At 45.3% G+C, this 15,397-nt stretch overlaps 1 protein-coding gene across 1 annotated transcript in view; it reads right to left on the bottom strand.

Moving 5' to 3' along the window:
- The window catches only part of CCDC60 (coiled-coil domain containing 60), a 188,471-nt gene that overhangs the window by 13,621 nt on the left and 159,453 nt on the right, over positions 1-15,397 (bottom strand). The window contains exons 7-8 of the mRNA XM_021073556.1: positions 11,257-11,491; positions 3,337-3,421 (exon numbers count right to left, since the gene is read on the bottom strand). Coding sequence (XP_020929215.1) covers positions 3,337-3,421; positions 11,257-11,491 — 320 coding nt within the window. The remainder of the gene's footprint in view (positions 1-3,336; positions 3,422-11,256; positions 11,492-15,397) is intronic.

A 15,397-nucleotide genomic window follows, 5' to 3' on the forward strand; every position in this document is an offset into this window, starting at 1 on the left:
GCCACAAGTTGAGATGTAGGTTGTAGATGCGGCTCAGATCAAGCTTGCTGTGGTCAGTGGTGTAGGCCGGCAGCTGCAGCTCCAGATTTGACCCCTATCCTGGGAACTTCCATATGCCAAGGGTGCAGCCCTAAAAAGACAGACAAAAACAAAAGGAAATAACCCCCAAAAAAGCTTCCCCTAGGGATCCTGATTCAGTGGGTCTGCGATGAAGCTGAGAAATTTGTGTATTTCACAAGCACCCCAGCTGATTCTAATCATCAGGGACATTTGGAAAACACTGCTAGAAGATTTTAAGAAAAGGTCATTTTTGGAGTTCCTGTTGTGGCTCAGTGGGTTAAGGACCCTGCATTGTCTCTGTGAGAATGCGGGTTCAAAGCCTGGCCAATCCTTGGCCATGATTTAATGAGTTAAGAATATGGTGTTGCTGGGAGCTATGGCATAGGTGGCAGATGTGGCTCAGATCTGGTGTTGCTATGACTGTGGTGTAGGCTGGCAGCTGCAGCTTTGATTCGACTCCTAGCCCAGGAACCTCCATATGCCTCAGGTACAGCCCTAAAAAAAAAAAAAAAAAAAAAGAAAAGGTCATTTTTCTAGACAATGTTACAGCCTAAAGGCTTATGTCCCCCCCGCCACAAAATTCATATGTTGAATCCTAACACCCAAGAGAGTGCTGTCAGGAGGTGAGGGCCTTTGGGAGATGACTAGATCATGAGGGTGGAACCCTAATAAGAGAAACCCCTGAGAACTAGCTTGTTCTCTCCACCATGCTAGGACACAGTGAGAAGGCAGCTGACCGTGACGAAGGGGGCCCCTCGCTGGCTGCTGACTCTGGGGGCACCTTGATCTTAGGCTTTCCAGCCTCTAGAACTGTGTGAAATAAATGCCTGTTGGTTACAAGCCAGTTTATGGTATTTTTGTTACAGCACCTGGAACACACTAAGATAGGTGGCCAAAGGGTGGTCTTGAGGCTAGGGGCTGGGCAGGTAGGTTTCCCTAAAACCCCCTGAATTCTATGTCAGTCTTGATGGGAGCAGCTTTGGTGTCTAAAGTGAAATAGGAATCTAGATTCTAAAGTGAGGAGGGCAAAAGAAAATCTGCAGCTCTCCCAGTCTCTCAGCAGCTCCGCAGAGAAGCCTTCAGTGTTTGCTGTCTTAGTGAGAGATTAGAGAGATTCTTCTCCTGGAGGAATTGAAGAGGGTAGGAAATTTCAACAGGTTCTAGCGCTGTAACCATGGTTATTTTATCCATTAAAGTGAATGCAGAGGCCACCAGATGAGTTTTGTGAGAACCAGGGTCTTTGTGTGGCTTTTGTCTTTGGCCATTCTTCTCCATCTCTCCTCCACGATGGAGGGGATGGTAGTGGGTACTGGTTAATAAACCCATTTTGACAAGATGTTGCAAAGATTCTGTGGGATGCTGTGTGAAACAAAAGTAACAACCATCACCACCCATCCCCACTGTTGCCCCTTTATTGTGTGCTTAGGATATGCCAGGTACATACAATGTGATAAATATATTATCTCACTAAATGTTTAAAATGACTCAGGTGATGCAGACATTATTTCCATAACAGTAATAACACTTTGCCAGGATTTTATCATTGAATTCGCGCTAAAGCCCTTTGGGAGAGGTTGTGAAATGAGCCTTACTTTACAAACCAGCAACCAGGCTCAGAGAGGTGAAGTAACCTGCTCAACAGCACACAGCAATTTCAATCATGGAAGTGGAGATGGACCCTAGTCTACTTGGTACCAAGGCCAATGTTCTGATGATATGCCATCTTGTGACAGAGATGAGAAAACTGAGGTTTCGAGAAAGGCTGAGGGACTTGTTCAAAGGCACCAGGTCTTGAATCCATGTCAGTCTGACTCCAGAGGTAGTGTTCAAGATGTGAGTTCTTATAAAGGAAGGAGCCTCTCAGAGCTGATGCTTCATCACTGTCTGTCTTTAACGCTGATAAATCAGGCACAGTGGCCAGGATCTTAAGAGCCAACACTGTCCCCGAGTGCCTTCAGAAGCCACCCTCAAGAGCCCCAATATGCTGCTGCTGCTGCTGCAGCAGCAGCAGCAGCAATAGCAGCAACAGCAGCAGCAGCAGCAGTAACAAATTCATCTTTAACAAGCAGAGGCAGGCTGTGATGCATGGGCAAGTGCTTGGTGAACTGTAATTATGGTAATAACAATAACCAATACGTCAGAAGCGGCATCCTGGTAGGTTGAAGGCGATGATGAACCTCTTGAGTGCCTCATTTATTCTTGGCAAGTAATTTGCTCACTCCAAGGGTCTGTTCTTGGGAAGGGAACTTTGGCTCTAGCCTGCATGCTCTCTCAGGCTTTTAGAGGCCAGAAGTCTGGAGGACAGAGCTTTCCACCAGGAGGAGGACACCTTAGGTCCAAGGCTGACTCTCTGGACCAATGACACTGGTCACTGGCTTGAAACTTCAAAGCCAAACTTTTTTTAGCTCCGAGGATAGAAATCAGAACCCTAAGCTTCCCAGGTCCCCAGACACACTTACACCTCTTCTCTGCCCCATCTGGGCAGTGTTTCAGTTCCCTGAAGGTGTCGTGGTCCCTCTGACCATGTTTGCACATGAGCTGCCTATAATATTCACCCTCCCTCACCTGCCCTCCCCACCCTACCTGGCCCCGCAAATTTGGCTGGCAACCTTTTCATGCTTCATCCAAAATCTCAAAGTTTCTTCCTTGGAGGAAATTCTATGATCCCCATCCCCTTCCCAGACTAGATCAGATCAGATACCCCTATTATTTCCTCTCACAGGTCTGTGATTTTTTTTTTCTTTCTTGCCCATGCCCAGAGCGAGTAGAAATTCCTGGAGAACCAGGGCCTGAACCCAAACCACAGCAGTGACAATGCCAAAACCATAACCACTAGGCCACCAGGGAACCCTGTGAGCTTTTCTTTCATAGCTCTTCATGCAATAATTAGTGCAATTCACATTCACAAATGCTCACTAAATGAATGAATAACCTTTGGGTTCCCAGGAAGCAATGCAGTAGAGTGGTTAAGGGAACAGTTTTTGGAGTTAGAAAGATTTAGATTCAAGGTGTAGACTTAGCCATTTGTTAGCTGGGTGACCTTGAACAAGTTACTTAGCCTCTCTGAACCACATTTCCTTATTTGTAAAATACAGACAATAGTACCTACCTTGTAGGGTTGTTGTAAGAACGGAGGGAGGGGGTGATACACATAAGCAAAGTACTCAGTTCAGTGCTTGACACAGAGAAAATGCTCAATAATTGAGAATTGCTATTCTTAATGTTATCACTATTATTCTGATAGCCTTTACTTGTCCAAGTATTGAAACAACATACCTGGGCGCTTGTTTTTGCATCCCATTTTCCATGGTGACTGTCCTCCGAGCGTCTTCCCGAACCATCTCCAGGAGCTTCTGCAGACCTGATGGGAACATGAGAGGTCAATGACTGCAGGGGGCTCTTGAGACAGGTCAGGGTCCAGCTCCCAGCCTGGTGGCACCTATGCTTTGGAATATGAGGAAGTTGGAGATGGATTATATCAGGGTCTAGAGTTTGGCAGGTTGTGAATCTGACCACGTGACTCTTCTACTTACAACCAACGACTGGCCATCTTCCTTTGAGATGGCATCTAAGTTCCTCCATGTGGCCTGCAATGCCAGGTCTTGGCTGCTTTCTCTTTCCTGTCTCATTTCACTTCCCTTCCCCCTGTAAACTCTATTGTAGCCTGAGAGAACTGTTTCAAATTCTAAGAAGAAATCAGCTGGAATTCCTGTTGTAGGGCAGTGGGTTAAGGATCTGGCATTGCTGCAGCTGTAGTGTAGGTCGCAGCTGTGGCTCAGATTCCATCCCTGGCCCAGGAACTTCCATATGCTGCAGATGCAGCTGAAAAAAGAAAAATGGAAGGAAGGAAGGAAGGGAGGGAGGAAGGGAGAGAAGAAGGAAGAAATCATCTTGTTTGGGAAAATCCTCTCTGATCCCAGACATGAAGTTCCAAACGGGTGATCCACAGGCTGAATCCAGCTTGCAAATGTGTTTCATTTGATTTGATGTAGATGCCCAAACTTTCAAAACTACAAGTTTTCAGCGAGTTCCTGTCATGGCACAGTGGAAACAAATCCGACTAGGAACCATGAGGCTGAAGGTTCAATCCCTGGCCTCACTCAGTGGGTTAAGGATCCAGCGTTGCCATGAGCTGTGGTATAGGTTGCAGATGTGGCTCAGATCTGGCATTGCTGTGGCTGCGGAATAGGCCGGCTGCGGTAGCTCTGATTAGACCTCTAGCCTGGGAACCTCCATATGCCACAGACGCGGCCCCAGAAAAGGCAAAAAAACAACAAAAAACAAAAAACAAAAAAAACCCCAAAACAACCAACCAAACAAACAAATAAATAAAACCTGGAAGTTTTCACATTAAAAATCCAGCCTCCAGCTTCCCTGGAGAAGACTCTGAGATGGGGTTAGTGTCTGCTGTGAGCTGATGGTGGCCTTTACACTCTCTGGCTCCCCAGAGTTCCCACGCTCCTCATTGCATTAGCTGACTTGTATTTTCACACTTAATATTGTTGCTTTTTATACAAGGTAAAGAGACTTCTTTTTGCATATAATGGATTGACTTGTGTCCTTGCAATAGATTGAAGTCCTATTGCTGAAGTCCTAAAAGTCTTAATCTCTTAGTATCTCACAATGTGAATTAGTCTTTTTTTTTTGACTTCCACACCTACAGCATATGTAGGTTCCCAGGCTAGGGGTCAAATTGGAGCTGTAGCTGCCAGCCTACACACACAGCCACAGCAAAGCAGGATCTGAGCTGCCTCTGTGACCCACGCCACAGCTCACAGCAACGCTGGATCCTTAATCCACTGAGTGAGGCCAGGGATTGAACCCACATCCTCATGGATACTAGTTGGTTTCGCTACTGCTGAGCCAAATAGGAGTTATTCACATTCTTACTTGGAAATAGGATGGTTGCAGGAGTAGTTAAAAGGAGGTTCCCCTGGACTAGAGTGGGTCCTTAAGATGACATGATTGGGGGTCTATCATAAGAGCAAAGTGACACAAAGGAAAGTATGGCTGTGTGATGACAGAGGCAGAGATGAGACTGCTGATGTGTCTATAAGTCAAAACACCAAGGATTGCTAACAACTGCCAGAAGCTAGAATAGGCAAGAGAGGAGTCTCCTGTATAGAGTCCAGAAGAAGCACAGCCCTGCTGACACCCTGATTTGGATTCTAACCTCTAGATCTGTAAGAGTAGATTCCTGTTGTTTCTAAGCCAGAAATGGCTTTAAAAGGTACTTTGTTGTGGCAGCCCCAGGAATCTAGCACACTGACACTTGCAAAAGTTGGAAATGATATGTATTTGGAGTGCACCATGTGCTTCAGGAAAAGTGGGAAAGTGGAAGCCCTGTTTTATATGGATACAGATGTGCAAGTCTCTGGTGCCGTGCTTGTCATACAGGCATCTTGGCTGCTATCTGCTGAATAAATAAGGAAGTGTCTAAGGAGGAAAAAAGCAGGAAGGCTGTGAGAGACCACAAGCTGGATGTGGAAGACCAATGAAGGAGGATAACGCCCATGTAGACACATTTCACTCTTTACGAGGCGCCCAGAGTGATCTCAAGTTCGAGTCTCAAAAGCCAAACCTGGGAGGGTGAACCCCAGTACTTCCCAGGGCTATTCACATCCGATCTTGTTTGTGAACGCGGTCACTCGGTGCTGGGAAAGGGGCTCTCCCCTTCGTGACCTAGGAGCCACCTCGGCTGTAATACACATCAACATTTAGCCATTTTCTGCTCCATCTTCCTCATTCCCTAGTGGTTTATCTTCCTAGTAACTTACAGGATGATTCCATTTGACCTGAATCTTACCTTCATTTTTGTCTCCTCAAGCCCACCTTCCCTACTGCCATACATCCCAGGATCCTTGGGGTGTGTCTGGAAGCTGAGGCTGCTTCTTCCACTTTTTTCCCTCCTCCCAGGACCTCACAGCATGATCTGCCTGCTCCCCACTCCTGCCCCTTACTCATGAGCCAGCCAGCCTCGTGCTGAGATCCCAGCAAATGACCCAAGTCACCTAGCGCATGGGGCAGCTCTCCTTGAGAATTTTGTAGAAGGCTCCATGTGCCACTTAGAGATTTTTTTTTATCCTGCTTGCTAATATGGCCTCTGGGCAGGAGTGGTGCCCATCAGTACCAAGCTCCATCCATCATGCAGACGAGGTTGAATATGTATGAACTAGAACAGAGCCTTGAGACCGTGAGGCCCACAGCTACTCCCCAAGGCTGCCTGGAAGAAGAGACTTGTTTGGAAAGGATGCAGAGGCCACAAAATTGAGTTCCACAGTTCTGTGACAGATGCCCACACTCAGGGGAACCTGTGTAGTTCTTGGTTCCCAGGGCAATGGGGAAGCCATCAGCCAGTGCCCAGAAAGAATAGCATCCAGGTTTCAGATGCCAGATCCCATCCATAAAGGAAAAATTCTGACCCCCTTTTCCCATCTTCCAACCCTAGCTTGTCTATCTATGAATCTCACTCTAGAGCGACTAAACCTTCTTCCTCTCTTATGGGGGAAAATAGACGAAGTCTTTTGGTCATATGGAATGGGTTCACGGAGGGAATCGTAGAAAGCACAGGACGACTCTTTTTGAGTTAAAATTGACATGAGTTTCTCCTCTAACAGTTCTAAGACTGGGAGCTTCAAGACTGGCAGAAAGAATGGTCTGGGCTTTGGTCTCTCCAAAGTCCCCCAGCCATTGATTTGGGAGGGGACGAGTCCACAGAGAGGCCACGGCCTGCTGTCCCTCGTGATTGGCATCCACAAAGACTTCATTATGCAGACAGCCCTGGAAATTAAGCCTTGGTCAAATGGCGTATCTCTTAGAATAGGATTCATGAATTCAGAATCAATTTGAGGAGGTTTCAGAAGGCAATGAAAGTCAGGGAAATTAATCTACTTTTGTCAAGGCTCTGACAAATGCAATGGAGGTGAAGGTATAAATAGAAGAAAAGGGTGAGGAGGCGGAGGCAGAGGACTTTCTCTCCAGGATGTTGGCCTCTGGTAGGAAGGCATCTCCCAGCCATTGCCGTGCACCTGCTGTGTGCCAGGGTGAAGGTAAGACATTGTTCTGCAGGGACAATGTAGGGAGCTCACATTCCTTTCCCCTTTCTTCTTTAGTAATGAAATATATGTGTGTATATGTACCTGTGTGTGTGTGGGGGGGGGGAAGCATTTACTAACCCAATTTCCCAACATACTTTACAGTTAAAGTGCACCTCTGTGACTAAATTTGGGCCATGAGATTTTAGTAGAAGGGTTGGTATGAAGCTTCTGAGAAGACTAATTAAACTCAGCTGGCAGTGAAAGCTTTTCCACTTCACCTACTTCCTTTGCTTCCCTCCTAGGATGTGGCTCTGATGGCTGGTGTTCCAGCAGCCATTTTGGATCATGAAGAGATGCTGAGCATGGTGGAGAAGAAAGACAGAAGAAAGCAGGATCGCTGATGATTTTTTGGAGCCACTCTATCTCTAATACATAAGAAAAATAAATTTTTATCTTTTTTTCCAGATCTCTGTACTGAGCCAAAAGAAGTTCCTGCCAAATACAGTGAAATGCAGTTGTAATTAAAATTATGTACTCAATACAAGCAAATACAAAATACTAAGAGGATTTAAAGGAGGGACCCATGAAAGTCAGGGAAGATTTTATAGGGGAGGAACATGTGAGCTAGGTCTTGAAGGCTGAGTAGGAGTCCATCAGACTGAATGGCTGGAGGGGTAAGGGCATCACAGACAAAGGAGGGCATGAAAGAAGGTGCACTGTTTAGGAGGAGAAAGTCTTTTGGTGAGGTCAGAGCATCTGGTATAAGATGTGAAGTGGAAGGAGCCTATTACAGGCAGCCTGGGAAAAGTTCAGATGCAGTGTTTTAGAGGAAATTGGGAGTCAACGAAAGATGTTAAGCTGGGAAGCACTACATCGAGTTTTTAATTTAGAAAGTTCCTTCTGGTTCAACATGGAGAAGAATCTGTAGACAAGTGAGGGCATGACACGAAGCAGGGAGGCTGGTACTGTCATCCAAATGAGAGGTGATGAAAATCTGGACCAGAGGGTCCCAAACCTCAGTGCTACAGGGATCAGATACCAAAAGTGAGTGAAAATAAGAAAAATAAGGCTGCTCTCTTTGTCTGTCATTCCCCACTTTTTCTAGAGACTTGGGTAAAGCGTAGAGATTTAAGAGTGACTTGAGGGCCAGGTTGCCTGATTTTAAATTCTGGCTCCATCACTTACTAGGTGTGTGACTTTGGACAAATAACTTAATCTCTCTGTGCCCCAATTTTTTTATATGTTGTCAAAATGGGCACGAAAAGTTGTGAGGATTAAATTTTATACACACACACACACACACACACACACACCACACACACATACATACACAAGAAGCTAGAATAGTACCCAACATATGAAAGGCCTCTTTGGTATTAGTTATTATACCACCACTATCATCATCATCATTCTAAGAAAAACAGGGCAAATGAGAGGATAAGTGGGCACACATTTGGCCAACTGGGAGCAATGTAATGATTGGGGTAATAGGGAGCGGTGGGGACTGTGGAAAACAAGAGTGCATGCCCCACCTAAGAAGGGCAGCTCCAGTTGAATGTTGTCATGCAGGGTTGCAGGCCTACTGTTTCTACAAAGAGTAATTTTTTTTAAAAATCAGAATTTTAATGTCCAATCTCTTAATCTTAAAAAGTCACTCCTATTTTTTTCAAAAACAAAGCCTTGTGTGTTAAAGAAAACATATCTTGCAGGAACAAGCCTATATGCCCCCAGGTTCTATCTCTAAATGAAGATAAAAGCAATAGGAATGAAGAGGGTAGGGCTCAAAGAGTTTGGGGGATGGCACAGGTTGGAGCAGGTTGGAGCTGGTTAGACTAGGAGGAGGAAGGCCAGTGGGGAAGGGTCTGCCTTGTCTCAGGTGCCTCCCTCATCACAAGGTCTTCTTCCCCTCTGGTCCCTTCTTCCTTCAGCACTCAGGTTACCCCTGGGAGAACCACATGTGAGTTCTGGGACTGAGGCACTTCTTAAAGCTATGGACTCTGCTCTTACTTAAAAGCAAGGTTTAGGAGTTAAAAGACACAGCATGGATATAACGTTAATGACCACACACATACCTTTGAAAAGCAAATTAGGTTTTGTTATCCTGTACCTACAACCTTCGAGAGACTTCCTCTTGCACTTGGAATAACTCTGAAGTCCTTACCCTGTTCTACAAAGACCGCCCATGCTCTGACCCCTGCATCCCCAGCTTTGTGTCTTCAGAAACTCAGAAGTCAGAGCTAAGACTGGCCTTCCTTGACCACCCTGGCTAACCTGGACTCATTCCCACCAAGAATCTCTCTCTCCAGCCTGATCTTGTTCTATTATCTTCTGCTGTATTATCTGTAATAGCCTTGCTATTTATGGCTTTCATGTTTATGTCTGCTTTTTCCTTCTAAAATGTAAGCTTAGGGAGGGCACGTACTGTCATTCTCAGTTCTAGGCACACAGTAGCTGCTCAAAAATTCTTTGAATGAAAGAAGGTTCAAGAAATCCATAAGAGTCACACGACTCCTGATGGTTTATCTTAGTTCCTTTCCATCTGTGATATTACTTCTGTTCAACAAACAACTTTTCAGGGCTTGAAGCCTTTTTTTGGTGTCCTGTTGGCAAAGGAATGGTGTATAATTTCCTCATTGGCCATTATTGCTCTGAGTCCTGACCACTTACCAGACTTTTGCAATTTTGCCCATTTCTGGCTTTGATGAGCAACACCTCCCATCAAGTTTTCTGGTCTACCTTGATCTTTTGTTCAACCTCCTTGAATCTATATACTACACCTGGTCCAGCCTGATAGGCATACTAGATTGTGTGAAAGAACACCGGCTGAACAGGCAGGTCTCATCTTGGGGGCCACTTTGTCCAAAGCACATGGGATATGGCAGAGAAGGTGGTCTATGCATCAGAGTCAACATTTTTGCAGTAAGCCTACCACTTTCATGCCCCTTTCTTTTCCTTCCTCTTATTTTCTCCATCTTTTGGTGTTAATCCTTTCTTTTCCTATCTCAAGGAAAAAAGCAAGCTAGGAAATTCTGAAAGTAAATTTTTTACATGACTCATATGGAATCCAGCCACAGTTCTATCTGGTGGAAGTCCATAGGCCCATTCTAAAAGAATATGGAAAAATGCGTACATGTGTGTGCTTGAAGTTTTTTCTAAGAGAGGCCCTTAGTTTTCAACAGAGTTTTCTAAATAATCTATGTTTCTCAAATGGTGAACCACTAAAAAGGCTTATTTCAGAGTAGAAGTTATAGAGTGCTACAAGTTCCCTATATAAAATATCTAGAAAAGATAAATATCCAGAGACAGAAAGTAGATGCGTTGTGGGAAAGGAGAGGGACTGCCAGTGGATACGAGGTTTTCTTTTGGGTTGACTGAAATGTTCTAAAATTAGATGGTGGTTGGAGTTCCTGTCATGGCTCAGTGGTTAACGAATCTGACTAGGAACCATGAGGTTGCCGGTTCGATCCCTGGCCTTGCTCAGTGGGCCGGGGATCCGGCGTTACCGTGAGCTGTGGTGTGGGTTGCAGACGAGGCTTGGATCCCGCGTTGCTATGGCTCTGGTGTAAGCCAGAGGCTACAGCTCCGATTCGATCCTTAGCCTGGGAATCTCCATATGCCGCAGAAGTAGCCCTAGAAATGGCAAAAAGATCAAAAAATAAAATAAAATAAAATAAAATCAGATGGTGGTGTTGGTTATACAACTCTATAAACTTACAAAAAAATCATTGAATTGTACACTTGAAACATAAAAGTGAATTTTATGCTAAGCAAATTATACCTCAATAGAGCTGTTAAAAAAGTAGACAGCAAATTTCAAAAATGTAGTATGAAAAATATAAAATACTTTAATATTTTTATATGATTATCTGTTGAAATAACATTTTATATAAATTGGGCTAAGTAAAATATACTTTAAAAGAGCAATTGATGACCACGGGCTGTCTCCCCAGTAGGAATGGTTTAGAGTATACCAAGTTCTAAGTATATTTCTGATTTCCACTAGGGGGAAAACAAAGGGGTCCAAGGAAATTGAACAGGGCTAAGGGACCCATGTGTCTGCTTTAGTTGACTGGGGCTGAAGGTGGTGCATGAGGGGCTCCTGATATCTGGCTTCAAGACAGAGTCGGGGAAGACTGGTCAGACCTAAGATAGGACTTACTGACATGGAGAGGCTCTTCCTCAGGCTTGGTCGAAGACGATTCATTGTCCTCAATGTCCTTGCTGCCTGTCGCCTGGGTGATCACACTCTGGGGCTCATCAGAGCCTGGGTTCACAGAGATCATGCTGCCCTGGGGGGATGACCCTCCACTTGTCCGAGACAGACTGAGGGTGGAGCCTCGCCGGCTTGGTTTGCGGCTGGTGATGCGTGTGACGGGAATTTTGAATTTCTTGGTCTGAAGGAAAGAGAGAAGAAAGAGGGATTTCAGAAAGAAAGAAGGAAGGAGAGGAGGATGGAAGGAAGGAGAGAAAGGAAGGGGTAGAAGGGAGGGAGGAAGGAAGTAGGGAAGAAAAAAAGCAAAAATCTGGTTCTGAATGTGAATTCCTTTTAGCTCTCTCCAAACATCATGAGATATACCCTGGATCTGGGGTGACCTTCAATTATGAATTGAGATAATTTTTACATGTGTATTATTTGAAGCGAGTTTGATGCCTTTAGTCTATCTGATGAGTGCCATGGCCGCCCAAGTAGTCACCACAGGAAGCCAAACATGTATTCCAGTGACATTGCCATGGACCAGAACAGTTTTTGACTGCTCTTTTGTAATAACCATCAGAGTTTGATTTTTAAACTGAGGGAGGATGGGTCTAATTTTTTTATTTGCATCTTGATTTTTGACCCTCAATTCTATGTATCGACCTCTTGTTCACCAAATGACACCTGGGGATCAAAGAATAAAGATTTGTGTTCACTAGGGTTTTCTGAAGAATTCAAGATGGAGAAAATTCTAGGCTTGACATTCAGGAGGTGAGGCACAGGGAGGGAGATTTGTCTAATGGGGTGGCACTCCTGGCAGGGGGTGGGGGGTTGGAGCTATGCTGGAGGTGGGTGGGAAGACCTAGATGACCTAGGGAGTAAAAATGGATAGATAGGGAAAGTTCTATGAGGGGAGTGTGGATTTTTGGTAGGAAAGAGTCAGACTGGACAGGTTACAGGTGTGTGTATATGCATGTGTATATACATGCATGCACATGCTCTTCCATGACTGGTGTTACTTCAGAATGTACTGCATGGGGTTATGTGTTCACTTAATTCATGATTCAAGTCTTAGTTAGGCTTCCTAACTTGCCCTGACTTTCCCAGTTGCTCCAGTGTGGGTGTGGGCTATAGTTTACACTCCACTGGTATAAACTATTTCATTTGAGAACATTTGAAACAAAAGCCCTTGGAGGGCAGTCTGAGGTCTTCTTTGGATGAAACTCATAGTGTCTGATACCCCAGGGAAAAGGATAAGGAGAAGAGGCAGCACTGAAGACCACACAACATTTAATAAACATCTAACAGGGGGAGAGAATTATTTTCAGCAGGACTCACCTCAGGGAGTCCACTGCATGTTATCAGGAATAATTTTTTTTTTTTTTGTCTTTTGTCTTTTTGGAGAGCAGCACCCATGGCACATGGAGGTTCCCAGGCTAGGGGTCTAATTGGAGCTGTAGCCGCTGGCCTATGCCATAGCCATAACCACACCAGATCCAAGCCACGTCTGCGACCTACACCACAGCTCACAGCAACAGCATATCATTAACCCATCGAGCAAGACCAGTGATTGAACCCTCAACCTCATGGTTCGAGTTGGGTTTGTTTCTGCTGCACCACGATGGGAACTCCGGGAATAATTTTTTGATGGGCTATCTCATGGGGCCCTGAGTTTAGGTGGAACCTCTCTGCTTCAGAAGAGGGGATGGATTTCTCAGTTGCACAGGGCAGAGGGGGTGGGAGAAGGAGGAGGAAGAGAGAGGGGGAGCTCCATGAGCTTAAGATGTAATGTCTTCCTGTGAACGCCACCTACCCCAACAAATCTTCAATAACATTCTGCACAAATGATGGAATGCTTCAGAATGTGATAGGCTGGGGAACTAGAATTTGAACTGGGTTTAACCAGATCTCCAAGGGAGAGTGTCAGTTACAAAATGCCTGTGATAAAGAGAAACCAAACACCAGAAGTTGCCGTGTTCTCCTCGTTGATACTAGGAGCTCGATACAGTGTCCCCTTTGGTCCTGGCATTGCAACTGGACAGGAGCTTGCCAGGCTGACAGAAAGCCTCTCTCCACCCGGCCTTCTGGGGGAGAGATAATGTCAGAGCTCAGGGATAATACATGCAGATGTTGCCTCTTCCTGTCTCACCTGGCCCGACATGAATTCCTGACTCTGGAGACCAGACTGTTAACATGTGTCTTTTTTTTTTTCCCCTAGGGCTACACCTGCTACATATGGAAGTTCCCAGGATAGGGGTCAAATCAGAGCTGTAGCTGCCGGCCTACACCACATTCATGGCAACACGGGATCCAAGCTGCATCTGTGACCTACACCACAGCTCATGGCAATGCTGGATCCTTAACCCGCTAAGCGAGGCCAGGGATCAAACCCGCATCCTCATGGATACCAGTCAGATTCATTTCCCTGCACCACAATGGGAACTCTCCATCGATGTCATTTTCGAAGGCTGGACAACTGTGTCACCAGGACAGTCCAGAGCCTTGCAAGGAGCACTACACTCAGAGCTAGGGAACTTCAGGAGGGCCTGGGGCAAGTCACTCTCCCATGCCCCTGTCTCCTCATCTATACAACAGAGAGGATGGGCTGGCATAGTCTCAGAAAAGCCCTCCCTACCCAGAGTTCTATGTGCATCCTCCTTGTGTTAGGATTTCATCCTGTGATCCTAAAATTGCCTTTAATTAAAATTCAATTAACAGACACAGCCAGGAAATCCAAAGTGAAGGGCTGGTACTTCTGATTAATTGAGAGTGGCAGAAAAATAAAATGTGGGGGGAAGATGCAACAGATAGTCCCAGCATCTTGCCTGCCTTTTACTGAACTGACTCTCTCTGAACTGACTTACATCCCCAAATACTTCTCAATTTTTTGTATTTCACTCAGGAGAGGTGTTAACCAGCTGCCATGTTCCACCTCGGGAGAGCCTTTTCGGCAACAAAGAAAAAGATTTCCCTGAATGATTCCTTCTATTTGCTTTAGAAACAGGCATTTCAAACCAGTGGCCCATGGGGAGATATGTTTAGCTGCCCAGAATTTTAAAAATTGGGGACACCTTTCTATAACAACTGAAGATACTGGTTTCTCTCGAAAATGAAAAACATGGTGAAATGAGTAGAGCTAAGCAGAGAGTCCTTCCTTTAGCTGTGAAGGAGAATTCCTATCTGCCACAGACCTCACTACTCCCTACTGTATTACCCAGTCTGATTTTTTTCATTTGGGCAATTTGCTGGGCTCTCACTATCACTGCCTTGGCACTGACAAGCTCTACACATACAGAAAACTGTCACCTGCTGAGGGAGTTGGCTGGAGCCTCTCTTTTAGTCCTCCTTTAAAGGTGGAGAAACTGAGGTCAGGGGAGAGGAAAGGACTTCTCCAATGCCATGCAGTGAATGGAGTCATGGAGGCTAAATTGGGTCCCCTGACTCTTAATTCAGTGCCCCCCTCCGCCCATGGATCACACTGCTGCCCAGAGTTTGATCCACAGACTTGCCCCAAGACAGGGCAGGATCTGATGCAGTGAGAGTTCAAGTGTAGTGATTCACTCTCCCCTCCTCTGATTTTAGCTATGAATATTCCTAAAGGACTTAAAAAAAAAAAAAAAAAAAAACAAAGAAAAGGTCTGTGGCTCCTGCTGCTGTTCTGTGCATCTCAGGAGACAGATGCACCCGGTATCTCCATGGTAACTTTCTGCGATAAAAACAAAGGCTCTACTGCTCAGATTTAGGAGTGCCCTGATGAAAGAACAAGAAGACATGGAACTTCAAGATAGGCGATGGCAATAACACCAGGGAGAACATGCTTTTTAAGAGCTCCGGTGTATAATAAACAGGGTTTTAATCGGCACACCCAGGATAACTCTTGGCTCTGCCATTGCCCAACTGTGACCTCATGCAAAATCACTTAACCTCTCTGAGCCCTAACTTTCTGCTCTGCTAGCTAAAAATAAGAATAGTGCCCCGTGGGGTTATTAAGAGGACCTGAGGCTGGCCCTCGTAATGATGTTAAAAAGTGGCCTCTCAAAATTATATAACCACAATAATGCTTGGCATTTTAAACTTTTCAAAGTAAGACTGCATATTGCTTCCT

The sequence above is a fragment of the Sus scrofa genome, chromosome 14, assembly GCF_000003025.6.
Source record: "Sus scrofa isolate TJ Tabasco breed Duroc chromosome 14, Sscrofa11.1, whole genome shotgun sequence".
Lineage (NCBI taxonomy): Eukaryota > Metazoa > Chordata > Mammalia > Artiodactyla > Suidae > Sus > Sus scrofa.